This window comes from Lepisma saccharinum, chromosome 2 (genome assembly GCF_977018435.1).
Source record: "Lepisma saccharinum chromosome 2, izLepSacc3.1, whole genome shotgun sequence".
Lineage (NCBI taxonomy): Eukaryota > Metazoa > Arthropoda > Insecta > Zygentoma > Lepismatidae > Lepisma > Lepisma saccharinum.
Window position 1 is genome coordinate 92,640,842 of NC_139230.1, and position 19,971 is coordinate 92,660,812.

Here is a 19,971-nt window from a genome sequence, read left to right on the forward strand (position 1 = left end):
CTGTAATGGCGAATATCATAATTTGATTGTGACATTGTGAAAAATTCTGACGTGATGGGAGTATATGGATTTCATTTTTGAAATCAGCATGCTGAAATTATTCAGAGACAACAGTTATCTGTGAGACATCAAATCCCATGTCGACCAGTGTAATTGGTGCTGGCCTGAATGGATTTGTTGCTAGTATGAAGCAGTATGCAATGTAGTTGTTCTGAGTAAATTAATTTATCCTGCAAGCCTTAGTGGCAAATTAGCTGAATTATAGCAAATCAGCTTGTTGACAGCTATGAATATCATGGAATCACTAGTATCACAAAGGTTTAATGTTAGTGGCAGTTTATTGAATAGGAATGTGCCGATATGACATTTTTACAAATACCAATAAAGTGCTGATGTGAAATGCCACACATTTTGTGGAGTAACTAAATATGTATTCACCTGCTTAGAAAATGTATCTGGACAGGCATGCATATTTCATTTTTGGCGAAAACACGAAATATGAAATAACACACTGTAATGTTAATTTTTCACATTTTTGAAAAGTGTGAATTTTGCTGCCAATTTTTGTTACGAAATGATGTGAAATAAACTCAAACACAAAATGTAGTTTATTTATCAATGGTACACCTTCTGAAGGCTGAATTATCCTGTGAGTTATGCAAATCATAGAAAATTCATTAATTCTGCAATAAATATTTGAGAAGCAAAAATGGACTCCTTTACACAGGAAAAAACTATATAAATGTGATATTAGAAGTGAAATGTTAATTTTGTAGGTTTACCATTTTATACAGTATTTGACTCCGAAATATGCCCTCTTTTGTACCAAAATCTTGGACACCATAAATATGTGGCTCGACGTATCTGCCCATACCTTTGATAACTTTAGTTGTAGAAAAAGATACAGGATATTTCAAATTTCACACAAAACAATAGTGTGCATGCAGTTTCTTTTTAAGCTCATCAAAGTAATATAAACTTTCTGAATCCTAAGAATTTAGAATACACCAAATACAAAATTTAGCATAGCATCATTAAGTTAAGAAGAAATATATTCCCTGGTGCTAACCACTTATGAATATTCATTGAAGTGTATGTACTAACTAAATCAAGGGTCTCTACGATGGCATAGTGGTAACGTTGTCGTCTTGTAAACAAGGGGTCCCAGGTTTGACACCCAGTGGAGGCACATGGCCCAGTGGTTTGGATTCCACTTTAAACTGTAGGCCCAGTTCCAATTAGCCTTTTTGTGCATAAAGTGAACTTAAACAACAACTCAAACAATAAACTAAATCCACTTTGGCTGAACAAGATATGTTCTTGTGATTTACAAACATAATAGTCCAGGGGCATATGTCAATATTTCTATAGTACGTGGGTTTGTGAATGAAGGAAATATATAACTACAGGTGATACATTGCTAGTGTGGTACACAATCATGTACTACCAGGTGTTTTACCCACAATTGTGGCATATGGCCTCTGTGACATCATAAATCCAAGATAGCTGCCGCTTCATGCACTAACAAAGAAAATCGATCATAACTCCTTTAAGAGTGGGGTTTCACAAATTTTTAGAGAAACATTTTTTGTTCAGAATGGAACAAAATTGATTCTTACAATTTTTCTATAACTCGCAATGTTATGGAGATATATAGAGTGAAACTATTTCGTGCCCTTTTCTGCAAGGATTTTAAGCATTATTTACACTCTACTTGACATTTTGGCACATAAAGGGGAAAAATTACTGCCTGTGATATTTTGTTGATATTGTGGCATATGGCCTGCGAGACATAATACATCCAAGATGGCTGCCTCAGCAGACATTAACAAACAAAAATAACCATATCTCCTTAACACCTTTAGGAGTCATTTTGACCATTTGTAAGTTTGTTGGGTTTTTGCATAAGGGAAGACATGTGTATGGAGGATGCTTTCATTTGGAGGCATGCAATCATGTATTACTACAGCCGTTTTGCTGGAAAATGTGTCAGACCATACATGACAACTGAAATCCAAGATGGGCACCACGGAGATTCTGCACATAAAATACTGTCCATATCCTGATTTAGAGTTCGTTTATCAGATTTTTCCAGAGGCATATTCTGTTAATAATTATAAAGTGAAAAAAATATTACAATTTTTATAACTACAGTAGTATCCAAAAGTTAAGCATGACTAAGATATGGGAAAATGTTTTATTAAGCTTTACACTCCCGAGCAGGTTTACGAAAGTATCCCCCGTTCTCGCCGGGCTTCTCGGCGGAAATTTTAAATTCAAACACTCTTTGGAGGAAAATTGTAATAAATCTGGCACTATTGGAGCAATCTGCTTCGGATAATTTTTGTTTTGCAACTAAAACATCAGTGCATGCAACAATGTACAATTCAGAATGCCGGACCGAGGAAGGGGTGCTTGGGGGAGCACGACTCCCGAATTTCAATGGAAAAAACATAAAAATCTGGAGTTTGCCCCCTCTTCTCCCACTATTTTGGGGAGAAGGCACAAACTTTAGTATTTGTTTCAAAGAATGGACATTTCTCAAGAGAATGAAACATGTTTCATGTTCTTGGGTGCCATACAAGTTGAATAATAAGCCAAAATGTAATTTTTTTTTTTTTTACCAAAAATAGGTAATTTGAATTTTTGGAGGAAAATTGTTATAACTCTGGCACTATGGGAGCAATCTACTTCAGATAAGGTTTGTTTTGCAGCTAAAACATCAGCGCATGTAACTGTGTACAATTCAGAATGCCAAACCGAAGAAGGGGGGTTTGGGGGGTACGACCCGCGAATTTCAATGGAAAAAAAACAAAAATCTGAAGTTTGCCTCCTCTTCTCCAGCTATTTTGGGAAGAAGGTGCAAACCTTAGTAGTCTTTTCAAAGAATGGACGTTTCCAAAGAGAATGAAACATATTTCATGTTCCTGGGTGTCATACAAGTTGAATAATGAGCCAAAATGTGAAAAACTGTTCGGAAATGTAGCATGGATATGTTGCAGGGGGGAGGGGGGGGGGTTAGGTTGGTCATCAATGTGAATTTCCCAGGCTTGCTCCAGACATTAACAATTGTTCTTTAGTGCAAGGACACAAAGGAAAAAGAAAAGAAAAAAGAAAATAGAAGATTACTTCCTTAATGAAAAAAAGAGGTTTGCAACCCTGCAACGACATAATGCTATTTACAAGGTGGTTCAAGAGCTATACGGACAGTTGGTTCCACTCCCCATGAAGAGCAGTGCAGAGCTCTGGAAATGTCCTTGGTGGAGGATGGTGGGCTAACTCGTCTCCTTAAGACACTACAGGATTTATGTCTGGGGACCTCAGTGGCCAGCCCACGTGGTGGATTTCTTCACCTTCAAGAAAGTCATCCGTCCACCTATTTGGTTTCATGCACACATGTATTATCATCTTATCATCCATGAAGATTATGTCTGGGCTGACTGTGCCTCTGAAAAGTTGCACATGTTGTTGCAATACCTTGCGTCTGTGCCTCCAGCAGAGTCATGCAGCTCCATACGTCCATTGAGCATGATTCCTCCTCCACCAAACTGATCCCTTTCCATGATATTCCTTGGATTAAATCGTGATCAAGGTTCTCTCCAGATTAATGTGAGATTGGAATAATTTTGCAAACCGAATCTGGGCTAATCTGTGAAGATCACTTTCCTCCATTCATTCAGGGTCCGATTTCAATGTAAATGGTCCTTCTGTGAACTGGATCACGTGACACACACTACTGGACATCTGACAGAGACCAGCTGTCCTTAGTCTCTGGTACACAGTTTAGTGTGAGAAACTCAAACCCCTGATGCGGCTGCAAACTCTGAGGACAGTTGTCTTGCAGGCATCGTCCAGTTTTGTCGTGCAGTTAAAGACAGATATCGGCCCTGTTGTGGCATTGTTACTCGTTGACAACTTTGTTCTGGCCCACCATGAACATCAACTGTGGCTTGGAACCGTCGCCAAAGCATGGAAATGACTTGGGCACAGTCAATGCTGCTGTTACTTCAGTCTGTGTTTGACCTGCTTCCAGGTGTCAGATGATTCTTCACTGACTCTTTGTGCCATGTTTTTACTGAAATTGCACACTTTACCAAGAGATTGTCCTCCGATCACAATGAGCGTTCGACACAGAATGAGGCACTCTTGTTCTGATATGCTGTGTTTTGTTTACCTTTCAATCACAGGCCTATTTGACACTGGTAGTACTGTTGCCTATGCACGTAATGTGAGTTACACTCCTTGATAAATATTTATAGTGATCGTGCAAATCTCCCCTTCCATTTTTATACTTTTTGGACACTACTGTATTATGCTAAAGGAGTAATGACATCTCCTGTGACTTCCCCATTCAACATTCTCTGGAGATCTAGGCAGTGTCAATATGACAGGAACGATATTCTTGTAATCCACAATTTTTCATCAACAGCCTATTGGGCTGGGTAGATTTTGATGCTACTTTTCTGCTTTTATTTCACTCAAAGTAACTCCTTCTGATAAAAGGTGTGAGGGGCACTTTGGTTGGAGAAAGACATGAGCCTTAAGCATTGCTTTTCACGAACAGCCACCATCGTAGCTTGCTGAAATCTTTGATTATGGTGTCAGGTACGTATACTATATGAATGAATTTCTTAAAAATTGTGTCATATTATATTGTGTCATATATCTCACTTCCACGTAGTACAGCCTGGACTGTATTCTGGAGACTAACAATGCTCTGGCATCTAGGGCCTCTCTGATGGTGCAGTGGTCGCATCGTTGCTTTGTAATCAAGCAGTCCCGGGTTTGATACCTGGTGGACACACATATAGTGGTTCAGATCCCTTAAACTGAAGGTCCAGTCCCAATTAGTCTTACTGTGCATAAAGTGGACTTAAAACACCAACTCAATCAATCAATCAATCAATCAATCAATGCTCTGACGTCTAGACCCATGGGACTTGAGATGTGTGCTGCCCATATGAGTTTGTGATTGTCCTTTCATGTATTTCATCTTATCATCATTCATTCTCATCTTTGAAATAAGCCAAAAGTAACAGAAACGAGAAGTAAAATAAATCAATTCATTCTTTCATTCTGTCATCTTGTTCAATGAATCCAGGAGAACCAAGATTTGCAAGAGATTCAAGTGCATCATCTTCTGCGCCATCAAATACGTTCAACCACCACTTCTTTGCACTCTCTGCAAGTACAAACAAAAACTGGGATACCATTAACAGTTAGTGTGAACACTGCCACCAAAGTGGCCTTCACACCTTTCACCAGGAGGAGTTACTTCCAAGTATTAGAGTGAAATAACAGAAGAAAAGGAACATCCAAATCTACCCAGCCCAATAGGCTGTTGAAGGGAAAAAAGTAGAAAATGAGAATGACAAAAAGATCATTCTTGCCATACTCACACTACCTCGAGCTCGGGAGAATATTACAGTTGACAAGTTGTGGTTGCGGAAAGAGGAAATGTTCATGCATATGCTGGGAACAGTCCCTGCGACACACTGAACTGTGTCTTTGTAGTGCAGATGAAGAAAGTGTGAAAACAATGATTTACAGGACAGAGATTCAGATCAGGGTGAAGAGGAATTTGAATAAAGTAACTGTACTGATGACAAGATTTTTCCCACATGATTACAAACAACCACTCTAAATCTTGATAACATATGAGATGATTAATTTTCAAAAGACAATACGGAAATCACAGATGATGTTACTACTCCCTTACTATAATAGTTACAATAATAGTAATGATAATGATAAGAATAATAATGATGATGAATTTTTTTCACTTGTTATTTAATAACAGAAAATGCATCTGGAAAAATCTGATAAACGAACTCTAAATCAGGATATGGACATTATTTTATGTGCAGCACCTCTCCATGGCACCCATCTTGGATTTTGGACATCATGTATGGTCTCAGACACATTTTCCAGCAAAACAGCTGTAGTAATACATGATTGCATGATTTCAAATGAAAGCATCCTCCATACACATGTCTTCCCTTCGTGCAAAAACCCAACAAACTTACAAATGGTCAAAATGACTACTAAAGGTGTTAAGGAGATATGGTCATTTTTGTTTGTTAATGTCTTAAAGGAGTTATGATCGATTTTCTTTGTTAGTGCATGAAGTGGCAGCCATCTTGGATTTATGGTGTCACACAGGCCAAATGTGACAATTGCGGGCAAAACACCTGGTAGTACAGTTGTGGAAAGAAATACTTCCCCAATAAGACTACTGGTGTTAAGGCTCTATTGGGGAAGTACGTTTTTACATGAATGTACCACACTTAGCAACGCATCACTTATAGTCATATATTCCCTTCATTCAAAAACCCATGGGATTACAAATGGACCTGGACTATAATAACCATAAATTACCATGAAATAATTCCTGATTGATATATTGTGCAAATATTGCTGAGAAAAAATCAACTAAATACCAATGGCAGCATGAGATTTAATTCCCAGTATCACATATCCTTAGTAAAAAAAAAATACAATAAATCATTCATATAATTCTTGAAGCTTTCCTGGTGGCGAATATTGAAGAGGTTTTTTCAGGCAATCAGCCAGGTGATTTCCGGAAAAGCTTCCGAGATTCCGAGAGCTAACGTCACTCTCACCTTCAGGGGATGTCATTCATATGTCTGTATTTACTCAAATTCTGTGCCATATTTTAAATTACTTGCTGCACATCACAAAAATATGACTGACATGGTGGCAACAAGAAACAACTGGCATTTAACCAAATTTTACCTCAACAAAATCAGATTTCCTTCTACAAGACATCAGAACAAATAACTTTATGATAATCAAAGCTGAAAGGAAGTAGATATCACATTTATTTGGAAGCATTGAACATATTTTTCACCTTTAAACAATTATGAAACAAAAATATGAAATACTTACACTGCCATCAAAATCATATTTGGCTACAACTTTCTCAATACGTTTTGGAGCTGGCCTGATCAATGGTGTAGTATCCAGGTAATGAAGTTTATAAAAAGCTAGAAGAGCAGGCAGGTCAGGAAACATTTGATCTCCTATACGGTAGCGTGTTTGATCTCCTTGTTCAATTTTATTAATAATATAATGGCTGACCTTGCTGTCCTCCCTACGGAAAAATTTTAATAAATTAAAAACTAAATTGAAAACATACACATAGCTAAATACCGTACTTATTTTTCAGACTGATTTGTATACCAAATTATGTGTTTTAATTTGAGATGCACTGTTAAAACAAGTTAAAAATAATGTCTCAAAACTTTCATCTAAACATAAATATTCTATTTATTTATTTATTTCAGAAAAACTGGTTTCACTCATGTCTGCCAATTGCCAATATTTGTCAACACAACATACAATTTTTTATCTTGTTCAGTTACTAGTAACAGTGGTTAACTTTTGGTCTCACCACCAAAGTTCCTGGGTTCAAATCCTGACCTGGTATGGATGTTCTTTGTGAGCAATTTCATCTAATCACCACTCATCATCACAATCGATTAGCCAAAAGGAGCAGAACAGCATTGCTAAATAACAAAAGGGTCATTCCATGTCAAATCGACCAATTTCAGAAATTTCCAGGTCATAGTTTTGGATTTGGATGAAATTTGGCATGATGGTTCAATCGTGTCTGGAAGGCTTGTGTTCCAAACATTAGGTTCCTCTGAGCAATAGTTCTAGAGTTATAGCCTGTGGAAGAAGGTGGTGCACAACAGAAAAATGTGACCCAGATCTAAGAAATGAGATTCAAAAAATTTAATTTTAAGGCAGTTGAATTAACCAAATCATTGATGACCCTCCCCAACCAAGCACCAATCTGTGAACAGAAATTGCAGTGTTCACTTGCAACATAGAACATTTAGAATTATAAAGAGAGGTATAGTTAGGCAGAATGCAGATGCCAAGGTAAACAGGCCACATAAGGAGAAGAAAAAAAAAGTTGTAAATGGTGAATGTCGCGAGACACTGTGAAATTAAGGTATTTGTGCTCTACATATTTTCATATTCTAAACATTTTATTGCTCGCAGTAAAGCCATTTACTTAAGTGTCACATCAAAACTCCTTTCCCTCTGTCCCATAACTATAGTCCAGTATGCCAAAATGGTAGTACAGGAATTACAGATGAAGAGGAAGATGGAAAGCACACACATGAGGAGAGGCACAGTACATCAGTCTTCAAGATTGTGAAGAGGAACAACGTGACCTTATCGCAACGAGCAACAAATACCGCCCAGCCGATTACCAATTATTATGGGACAACAACCAAAGGTGTACCGGACAATAATTATGGGACAGAGGGAGTACTAATTATCACTAATTCAAAACAATTTTCTTAAGAACTGTATTCTGTAAAAATTGTACTCTATATACAGAATAGCAACACACTATAAATTACTCAATAAACAGAATAAATAATGCCAAATAAGCATTTGGTTGATTGAGTTGGAGTTTAAAGTCCACTTTATGGACAGTAAGGTTAATTGGGACTGGACCTACAGTTTAAAGTGGAATCCGAACCACAATGTGCCTCTACCTGGTATCGGACCTGGAACCCCTTGATTGCAATGCAACGACATTACCACTCCAAATGAGCATTTGTAAATCAAAGTATAATTTTGTATCAAAAAGTTTCCCCTGTTGCAGCCAAGAAACAACACATTGTTACTGTAAACAAATGAGAGGTACTCGAGTGTTCATAAGATTTTATGGGCATCTTTTGGGACCAGAGTTATGTGTATGCAGATATTAAAGAGAAGTGTAAGTTAAGAAAAGAACATTTTTCTGAAACATGGTGTGGGGATGCCAAAATATATTTGACCCGGGCACAGAAATTACTAGGTAGAGATCTGAATATACATATGTCAATTTCACAACTTCTCTATCAAATGAAGAAGTTTTAAAAAATTTGGTTTGAAGTAGATACATACATACACACACATTCACACACGTATTACACACACACACACACATATATATATATATATATATATATATATATATATATATATATATATATATATATATATATATATATATATATATGCACATGCAAGACATGGTTTCCTTCGATGAACTTTGACCCCCCCCCCCAAAAGATATAAACTCAGAGTTACACCTATGACAGTAGGTGATCATTCCTCATCCCCTATAACTCACTCCTACACAGAGGTAGTGATGCATTTCCAAACTTCAATACTGATATTTTTTGACAAATTGTAGATATGAAACTATCAATATCTAACTACCACATTTAACTTACAAACAATATGCATGCCTTTTATGTTTAAAATTGCAGTGTGTCTAGTAGTGTAAGCATCAATACTTATACAAGTGTTGTTCTAGTCAAAAGAGTAACTTCAAATCCCTTTTACAAAATGTGACAGGCATGGGGGGGATCCAAAAGTGCAGATAGCCTAAGTGGATATTTCAAACTTTCAATGCTTCCCAACTGAAATAAATGTGATTTGAATGAAAAATCAATTGATCGTAACTCCACTTGCAGGGTATGTTCTCCCATACATTGTCTATTGAGGATTAGGCCTTCTAGAAAGGACAATAATAATGGATTACTGAATCCTGAGAACATACCAGAAAACGAGGGACTTCATTCAACCCTATTTCAAAGGAAAAGAGCCAACCTCCATGGCAGGGTGGTTAGCACAGCATGCTACAACACCAGGAGTGCCAGGTTCGAATCCCAGCTTGAGCATGTGTGTTTTTTGAGAGTGTCGTGTCCCTTCATTAGTTTCATTGTATCATCACTCGTCATCATTGTTGCAATTAGCCAACAGTGGCAAAAAAATCCACTAAATGACAAAAACCAAATCAAAGGCCAAGAAACTACATGTAATTACAACAAAATGAAAAATTATTAGAGGAGAGAGAGGAGCAGAATATTCATACCCAATCAGCATGACAACTCAAATATTGACACTAGAAGTTGACTCCAAAGAAAGGAAACATATTCTCTACAGTTTATGTGGCAGTGATGAAAGTTGATGATTAGCCACATGAACTGTCATTCATTTCATTATGGAAATGACCAAAGGATCAATGTCCACCATATTATATGACAATCATCATCTGAGAAAAGCATCCCAACTATGGTTGTCACATTGGCAGTGGTGTGCCCAGGATTTTGGAAAGGGAGGGGTTATAGGTTATTTTTTTTTAGGTAATCAGTCCTCATTTTGCCATATTTTCCTGCCGTTAACGTTCCTTTTTGGAAATACTGGACTGAAAAGGGGGAAGGGGGGTATTACCCCCACCAACACCCCCATGGGCATGCCACTGCACATTGGGCACCATTTTCAGTGCTTTTAGTGGAAATCATGAGGTGGGCTTCGGTGCTAATATGGATGGGTATTGTCACTTCAAATGAAGACCATCCTCAATTTATTCCAAGTAGAAAATCTTGCAGAAAATTAAATAGCTATATCAGCAATATTCAATTGTGAATTTTTCACACACCCCATCCCCACCACCAAATTTTATAAAAGGGGTGCAAAAATGCAGGGAATGTGTGACTGCAGTTGGCCACCACTTTCAACAACTCTTACAACACAGGTTAGTACTCATTATGCAATATAAATATAATTGTCTGCATGCTAAAGATAAGTGCATTAAAATAAACGGGATGTTATGGGTCCAAAAATGATGGCATCTGGGCGATGCCTCGCCATCTGCAGTCATATGCTATTTCGGCCCCAAGCTAAAACTGAATGCCCTGTATATTATTTCAATGTAAAAGAAAAAAAACCTCTGAGAAACAGAAATAAATATACAATGTGTGTGAACACATTGACAGATTATTTTCCTTGCATTTAGGTAATGAAATTATAATTTAAAATTAAGTATACAAAATATGGTTACCTCGCCCTACAATGAAAATAATAACCTTTTTGAAAGATTATTTTATTAGCTTGAAAATAATAAAATCCTGCTGAAGTTTCACAATAGATAAATCACATTAGTGATTCATTACAGCTATGTCTGATGATACCATAGTAAAATGGAGATCTTGAGAATATCTTCTGATGAATTTTTGAAGCTTCCGAGATAAATAAGTTGCACATAAATTATAATGATAGCTGGAAATGAAATATTCGGTACTAGGTTCATAGAATAAAAAGTCCAAGTACATGCAACTGCTGTACACAAAATAGATCAGACAGAGAACTTAAAGCTGTGAAAGTAGAATAAATGAAAAAAAAAAAAATGCCCAGGCTTTGTTACAAACAAAATTAAACATGTTCTTGCATTGGATTTAAGGCAAAATTGCACACACACTATGTATTCAAATGGTCTTCATTCATTCATTCACCACATATACAAAGGGGTCAACAGAACACAAGAGCAACTAGAATCAAATGGATAAGATGCATGAAGAATGTCACTTACCTTACACATAAAACATAATCTCCAGGTATAGTTATGCTATCACGAACAAGAAAGACCCCACCTTCCTTTTCACCCATTAGAAGATCTGTCGCATCTTGCCTGGACATCTGTCCAAAATACCAACTGCAAAGAGAAAAGCAAACATTACTACATTATTTCTCCCACTAAAATGCCAGTAGACTATTTCTACCATAAAAAAATACAGAAATTAAATTAGATATCATTTACAAATCTTTACCAACCTTTGAAAAAGCTTGTTTTTTTTTTTCTTCAAAATTTTAAATTCAAGATTGTACATTTTTCAGTTGATTACATACAATCAGGGACTGCAGTTGAAACCTAGTTTCAGTTTCAGTTCGGCTCGGAATGAAACATTGCGGTTCACTTTCAGTTCTCGAACTGAAACTGGAATGAAACCGGAGTATATATGTCCGAACCAGAACTGGAATGATCTGATGTTTTACATCCAGTTCGGCACGGAATGAAACCATTCGGTTCATTTTCAGTTCTCGAACTGAAACTGGAATGGAACCGGAATATATATGTCCGAACCGTAACTGGAATGACCTGAGGTTATAGTTTCAGTTCGGCCCGGAATAAAACCTTTCGGTTCACTTTCAGTTCTTGAACTGAAACTGGAATGAAACCAGAATATATCTATCCGAACCGTAACTGAAATGATCTGGGGTTTTAGTTTCAGTTCGGCCCAGAATGAAACCTTTCGGTTCACTTTCAGTTCTCGAACTGAAACTGGAATGAAACCGGAGTATATATGTCCGAACCACAACTGGAATGATCTGGGGTTTTAGATTCAGTTCGGCCCGGAATGAAACCTTTCGGTTCACTTTCAGTTCTCGAACTGAAACTGGAATGAAACCGGAGCATATCTATCCGAACCGTAACTAGAATGATCTGAGGTTGGACTTCTAGTTCGGCCCGGAATGAAACCCTTCTGTTCATTTTTAGTTCTCGAACTAAAATTGGAACGAAACCGGAGTATATCTACCCGAACTGTAAATGGATGGTCTGAACTTTCACTTCCAGTTTGGCCCGGAATGAAAGTTTTCAGTTTTCAACATACTTGTTCACACATAAACACATGTGCAGATGTAACAAACAAGTTCTTATGGGTTCGCAACCATGGCAGGTTCCAGCTTTGTTGTTATTTGTTTTTTTACAATAGAGAATAAGGAAACTCTTGTTCTTTTTTAATTTCTGAACGTAGCGTATGACATCACAGTACAGTAACCAAATTGTAGTTAAACAAATACATTTATGAAAGTAACGTATGTCATCACAGTACAGCAACCAAATTGTAGTTAATAAAACAGATACAATTCTATGTGAGCTGTGGATAGCTTCATAAGTGTGTCTATTTTCGCGCAAAACTACATCAATAAGATTAATACACATTAGATTTTCCTATGGCAGCAAATTTTCCAATTCATGGAAAATGGCATTTACACTTTTGTATTACTCTTTTGTATGTAATTACATAATTTTGTTTGGTTTTCTGAATTCCTGAAAATAGAAAATTAAAATAAAATAGTGTATGAACTGTTAATTTATGAAAAACGCAATAAGCATCTATCCTCGATGGATATTTTCACACCTACAAATAACCATGGATTAAAGAAAAATCACTTAAAAATATGCTTCACAAACTTTGGTTGATTGTAAATGATACATGTCATAATTTTGTAGTACGAGTTCCTCCTCCTCGTATGTAACCTCGTATTTGCACTTTAACAGCTATTATTTAAATTTTGAATAAAAAAGGAAATTAGGTCATACATAAATCTTACAATGTTAATCTTTTAAATGTCTTTCCAAACGAGAATTATGAAAAACGACAGCAAACATGTGATCATTAAAATCAATGACTATTGATCTTCCTCCTCGACGAACTCGTAAACACTACTGGAGCTAATAGAGGAACTGAAAGAATTTTCATCTTGGTTTAAGGCTGGCAAGTGCTGATCAGAACGCTTTTGGAATAAAGCATTCGTCCGCAAGACCATGAGATCATCAAGTGTTGGAGAGGAAAGGTTGTACCTCAAATCTGACATTACAAACTTCACACTTGGGAACAACCGCTCCACGCTTACCTGGGTGGCTGGTGCAGCCAAAACCACCGGTGTCGGGAAAAATGCGTCTGGGAAAAGTGCGCTCTCGCAATAAAAATGGGGAAAATGCGCCCTCTCAAGAGTAACCACAATGAAAAGTGGGGAAAATGCGCATTGCACTTGCCTTCCCCAGTTACCCATTGAAAGAAAATGTATTGTGGTTTAAGCCGACAGTGTGTCGATCAAACTTCTTTCGTGACCGCAGAACCAATGACCACCACTCTTGGACAATGCCGATATGAGAATTGTTTCTTGAATTGCCCTGCAGCTGTGGTGAAAAACACGATTCCAATGTGGATTTGACTAATATCTTGTATGAACAGGGTTATATATAGTACCTGGATTTAAACAGTTTGATGGCATGGCAGTCGGGTAGGAGGCCAGGTGATTGGTTGGGAACGGGAATGCAATGCGATGTAAGGCACTGTTGGAAAATACATACTTCCTGTTCCCTTCCTACAGGTGGAGACGCAATAGGAACTGGACCGGACGGACGTAGTGACTAGTGAGTCACCTACTGACTATTTGAATCAACAATGTTATTTTTTTATGTTGTAACAATATTACATTTATTTTGTTATAATTGAAATCTGGGCTATAAAATATGAAAAATGACACCAAACACGACCAAGATATACGAATTACAAACATATTGCCACTCAGAAGTAATAACTACGTATCCATATTATTATGTAGCGTATTGGAAGCAATGAGTTCGTGTTTGGTGTCATTTTTCACACTTATTTCATACAATTTTTAGGTATATAAAATATTGAGAATTCAGGGGGTACACAGAAATATTCAATTATGTCAAGGGGAACTCTCAGACAAAAAATTGAGAAACACTGCCTTAATGGCATTTCGGATCTTATCTATTTCCAAATATTCGGATCTGGCAGCCCCCAAAATACCAAATTGTTCACTACGAAGTTTTATTCTGAAACAAAACTTAAACTGAAAGTACACGGAGGGTTATGGTGCACCAGAATGTAGCAAAACATTTCAGTTCAGGTGTGCACCGGAAATGTTCACAACGAGGTTTCATTCCGGAACTGAACTGAAGCTGAAAGTACACGGAGGGTTATGGTGCACCAGAATGTAGCGAAACATTTCAGTTCAGGTTCGGGTGCGAACCAAAAGTGTTCACAATGAAGTTTCATTCCGGAACTGAACTGAAACTGAAAGTACACGGTAGTTATGGTGCACCAGAATGTAGCGAAACATTTCAGTTCAGGTTCGGGTGCGAACCGAAAGTGTTCACAGTGAGGTTTCATTCCGGAACTGAACTAAAACTGAAAGTACACGGAGGGTTATGGTGCACCGGAATATAGCGAAACATTTCAGTTCAGGTTCGGGTGCGAACCAAAAGTGTTCACAATGAGGTTTCATTCCGGAACTGAACTGAAACTGAAAGTACATGGAGGGTTATGGTGCACCAGAATGTAGCGAAACATTTCAGTTCAGGTTCGAGTGCGAACTATAAGTCGAACTGGAGCATGTTTCAGTTCGAGTTCAAATTCGGTTCGCAGTCCCTGCATACAATGTCAATGAACAAGCAACAAATTGTAGAATGCAACCTAACAAATTGTAGAATGCAACCTATGACAATATCAGCAACTCAATTGTTAAGTAACCATACAGTTTTAAAAAAAATCACCTGTCTGATTCACTACATTGTTTTTATAGGTGTACTTGATACTTCTCAGCCTCCATAACTCTTAGAACTGTTTTTCTGCAATTGGTTGGACAACTGTATAAATAAACATTTTTGTTATACATTGAAACATTTCTTGGTACTAAAACCAGTGGCAACCACTACCTAGTGTGAGGGGTAATGTAATTGTGATCAATAAATAAAGAGTTCCAAGTTCAGTTTTATGCACAAATAGGCTAATTGGGAATGGACCTACACTTTAAAGTGGGATCCAAACCACTATGTGCCTCCACTTGGTATCATACCAGTGGACCCCTTGATTACAAGGTGACGACATTACAACTATGCCATTAGGGAGGCCTGATCAACAAATAAGAATAAATGCCCCTCAAGTTTATGTATGAACAATGTAATTTAAATGCATTATCAGGGTTCCCACGTAAACTCAAAATGGATTCTCTGCATTTTCAGAATCTTCAATTTTTTTCCATAGTAGTCTATGCACAGTGCAATATATTTTAAATTTATTTTACACTAGCCTAAACTTGCCCTCGTAGCCTTACCACCCTCTCCTTCTTTATTATTATTATTATATCTGATTTTTTTATTAATTACTTTTCTGCCACTTTTGGCTAGTCGCAATGATGAGGACGATTGATGATATGGTGAAATTGAAGGAATATTCGCAAAAAACATCGATGCCCAGGACAGGTTTTCAACCAAGGACCTCTGACTATTATTATTATTATTATTATTCGAGATGGGTCATATTAATTATTATTCTATCAGTATCGGCATATCAGTGTATCAGTAATACTAATGATAATTTTACCAATCTGATATATTTATACAGTAGTCTGTAGTCTGCTATTTTATTATTCTTATCAAAAAATTTGCATGTCATGGTTTTGTAAACTAAATGTCTAAATACCCAGTTCTTTATTAGACAAAATCCATTGAATTACTTTGTCACACACACTAACTGAGGAGGTGAAAGAACCAGTTGATTTTTGGTTATTAAAAGTTTCACTAAGCAATATTTACCACAGAAATAATAATTTGAAAAGTAGCTTATGCAATGTATGCTTTGCATCGAGGAGTTGCTCTTGGTGTCTGGTTGTCTCAGACATGGAGTTTTAACAGATTTCATGTTAACAGACTGGAAGAGGGTTTTCTGCTTGTAAAAAGATTAGTTACATGACCTGGTGTTGCAAACATTTAGGGACATTATTTTTATGGTAAGAGCACTAAACCTGACCCACTTAACATAACAAAAAGCATTTGGAGATGTTTCTTTAATGCCAAGATACTTAAACCTAATCTGCCTAACTTAATACCGAAAGCATTTAGTGAGATAGTACTTCTTCGCACCCCACACATGTGAAGTAGATGACAGCAGCAGCCCATACCCAAGACGAGAGTGAATGAACCTATGCTCGCAAACAAAAAATCATATACGAGTGTACGGAAGGGAAAAAACATTGTCAAACTGAACCATGTCAAAATTTATTTATTTATTTATTTATTCAATAGAACACAACAGGATAAATCCCAGTTACAGTGTTCAGACACTACAAGATTATCATACAATGTGAGTAACTCCTTAATAATTCTTATTGATAGTTGACAAATATATATACACACATGTATATACATAATACATTATAATCATATCAATACAGATTTGGATACTGGTTATACATTGATTATGTCACCTATATATTTTATTGCTCTTTTGAATTCCGCGAAGGTCATTCTAAATACATCAATATTTGGATCAGTTGCACATAGTTTGTATACCATGATTAATTCTGAATTAAACAATCAGAACTTGGGCTCAAATATTTTCACACAAATGAACACGACAGTTATTGATCCGTAATGCAAAATAAACGTATATCTGAAGCATATCTTCACGCAGCTTCTGCAATGCAAATTACTCAAGTTGTAACTATTGGTGTCTATTATAATTGTTGTTATCAACAGGCAGGAACATATTCCATTCCTTCAGATGTACTTCATTGCAGCTCATTGAACAATTAGATGATTTCCCTGAGAATTGTATTTTTTTCCAAATTCCCTGAGATTTCCAGGTTCTCCAGGTGTGTGGGAACCCTGATTATTTTTTAATTGTATTTAATGGTATGTGAAATTTGAACTTGATTGATCTTTCATAATTTTTCTTATCTAAGACAGAACTTAAGTCAGCCACCCTGGTGGTCAAGCTGTTGAGTGCTCAATTTAAATTCTCTCCACTGAAAGGTCTCCATGAGAATCCCAGCCTGAGTTCTTCAGTTCCATCTAATCATCACTCATATTCATTGTTGTGATAAGCCTAATAAGGCAGAAAAGCACTGTACATAAGCAATATACAAATAGTTAATTAATTCCAGGAAAGTTGCTTTATTATCACATTACCCTCCTTCTCTCCCTCCCTTCATGTCTGTGTGTGTCATGCATAATTTGTGATGGCACCATAGAAAAGAAGACAAGCACATATCTGTGTTTTCTTTAATCTGGCCTATTGTTCATTATACATAACAATGGATTCTTTGTATTGCAAACTTAATAGCTCTCTAATATCAACTTTGCCAAACATCACCTATCATGAGATTGAGTTTTCATTTTTTAACATGCATTCATTCACTGTATTAGTTAACAAATTTTGCCAGCTGGATGAGTAAACAATGACAAACAATGCAAAAATGCCCAAAGGGAAGTTGGTACAGCATGGATTGCGAAGGCTCTGTAGCAGTGGCACAGGAACGAGGGATACAGGGGTACATTGTACCCCCTTAATTTTTGAAGGGGGTACTGTACTCCCTAATTTTTTAAGGGGGTTACTGTACCCCCTAAATCTGTAGATCCAGTTGTACCTCTTGTAGCCCCCCTAGAAAACACTGGGGAACAAATTTTTTGTTGCATTGCTTTCAGCACTTGCTCTAACCTAATTTGAGTGTGCTGATTTCAAATCCAAAGTTGATTTTTCTCTGTAAGCTCTAGTTTTTGTTTTTTTTCAATTCAATATTTTAATTTTTAATCTTCATGTTAAATTTTCAATATGCAATTAAACATTTTAAATTTGGATGCCATCTTGGCGAAAATTATTCACGTATTCATAAAAATGTGTAGGTGCACCAAATATGGATTACAGATTAAAATATAGCAAAATGAAAGCACTTTTTTTAAGTATTAAACATATATTCAATATAGTAAAATATGCATATCAATTTAAAGCTTTTTTCTTTAAACTAACATGTATGTCTACACACAGAAAGCAGGTAATGTAAAAAACAATTGACATGCGTGGCATGCAAAGTTCAAATAGGTTCTATTCAGGAAAGAATTTGCACTTGTAGCTCTTATGTTAGTGAACTTTTGAACTTTCTCAGGGCAATCTTATTAACATATTACAATGGAGCATTTTACTCACTATCAATTCAAATAAAAATATATAAATAACTTACGTGAGTGAGTAGGAATGTTTCAGAACGACGTTTCGGAAGTCTATACTACTTCCTTCATCAGGTAATAAAATAAAAAACTTTAGGTGCCAACCATGGTACCGTGTTGTTAAATCGTAAGTTGAGGATAAGCTATACCTGATTAGATCAGAAAAGGAAAATAAAATGGTAATAATGGAACAAGATGCGTATCATAAGAAATTAGAGGATAATTTTAGGAATAAGGATTTCGAAGAAATTAAAAGGAACCCAATCAATAAGATTAGAAACGAGACACAGAAAGGCATCAAAACTAGCATCACCCTAGGAACTGCCGAAAAAAAGAAACTTATCAAAGGAGTCAAAGAAGGGAAGATTCCAACATCCTTCGGTATCCCAAAAACACATAAACCCGAAGTCCCGCTTAGACCTATTATCCCAATGTATGATCATCCGGGATATGGTTTGGCCAAAGAAATGGTTAAGAGACTGGGGAAGATCAAGGATAATCCTCAGTTTAGTGTAAAAAACTCTGTTCAGGTCAAAAAGTCCATTGAAAAACTGGTTCTGGGGGATAATGACACCATTAGTAGTTTTGATGTTAACTTATTCCCGAGTGTACCCCGAGAAAAAGCTGGAGACTGCCTCCGGAGATGGCTTTTAGATAATGGGGTGGAGATTCTTGTCGCGTGGGAGTATGTACGGTGATTTTTTCTTGTTACTGAATATAATTACTTTTCTGTAAACAGTAAAAATTTTTGGCAAAAAGAGGGACTGGCTAAGGGTAACCCAATCTCAGGTTTCATCGCCAACGTTTTTATGCATTATGTTGAAAAAGCGGCTTTAGATCAAGTGGGGGTAGGCTTAATGTATTATGGCAGATACGTTGACGACATCCTCATTATAGGGGACAGCAATACATTACACAGCTTTTGTTGAATTAGGGAAACAGGATGAAAGAATCAGCTTTACTAGGGAAAATATAAAGGATGGGAGTATTAATTTTTTGGATTTAAGCATTACCAAAACTGAAAAAGGGCTTACAACCAGTGTTTTTCATAAACCACTGGCAGGCGAACTGTACCTCAATAAAAAAATCAGAACACCTAATGGGGTTAAACTGTCCTTAATTTCTTTATCCGAGCTGAAAGACTGTGTAATAATAGCAATGAAAAAGAGAGAGAAATCACCTGGATTAAAAGGGTAGGCCGAAGAATGGATATAATATCAGAGAATTAGATAGGATGGCTAGGATAGCAAGAAAGATTATCGTGAATGAAACTAATAATCAAAAAGAAAAAGATTATAATGAAGAATGTAATGAAGGACATATCGTCGGAATCC

At 36.6% G+C, this 19,971-nt stretch overlaps 1 protein-coding gene across 1 annotated transcript in view; it reads right to left on the minus strand.

Annotated features, from left to right (window-relative positions):
- The window catches only part of Crk (Crk proto-oncogene, adaptor protein), a 107,639-nt gene that overhangs the window by 49,091 nt on the left and 38,577 nt on the right, over window positions 1-19,971 (minus strand). The window contains exons 2-3 of the mRNA XM_083117502.1: window positions 11,405-11,527; window positions 6,910-7,114 (exon numbers count right to left, since the gene is read on the minus strand). Of these exons, the coding sequence (XP_082973628.1) occupies window positions 6,910-7,114; window positions 11,405-11,527 (328 nt within the window). The remainder of the gene's footprint in view (window positions 1-6,909; window positions 7,115-11,404; window positions 11,528-19,971) is intronic.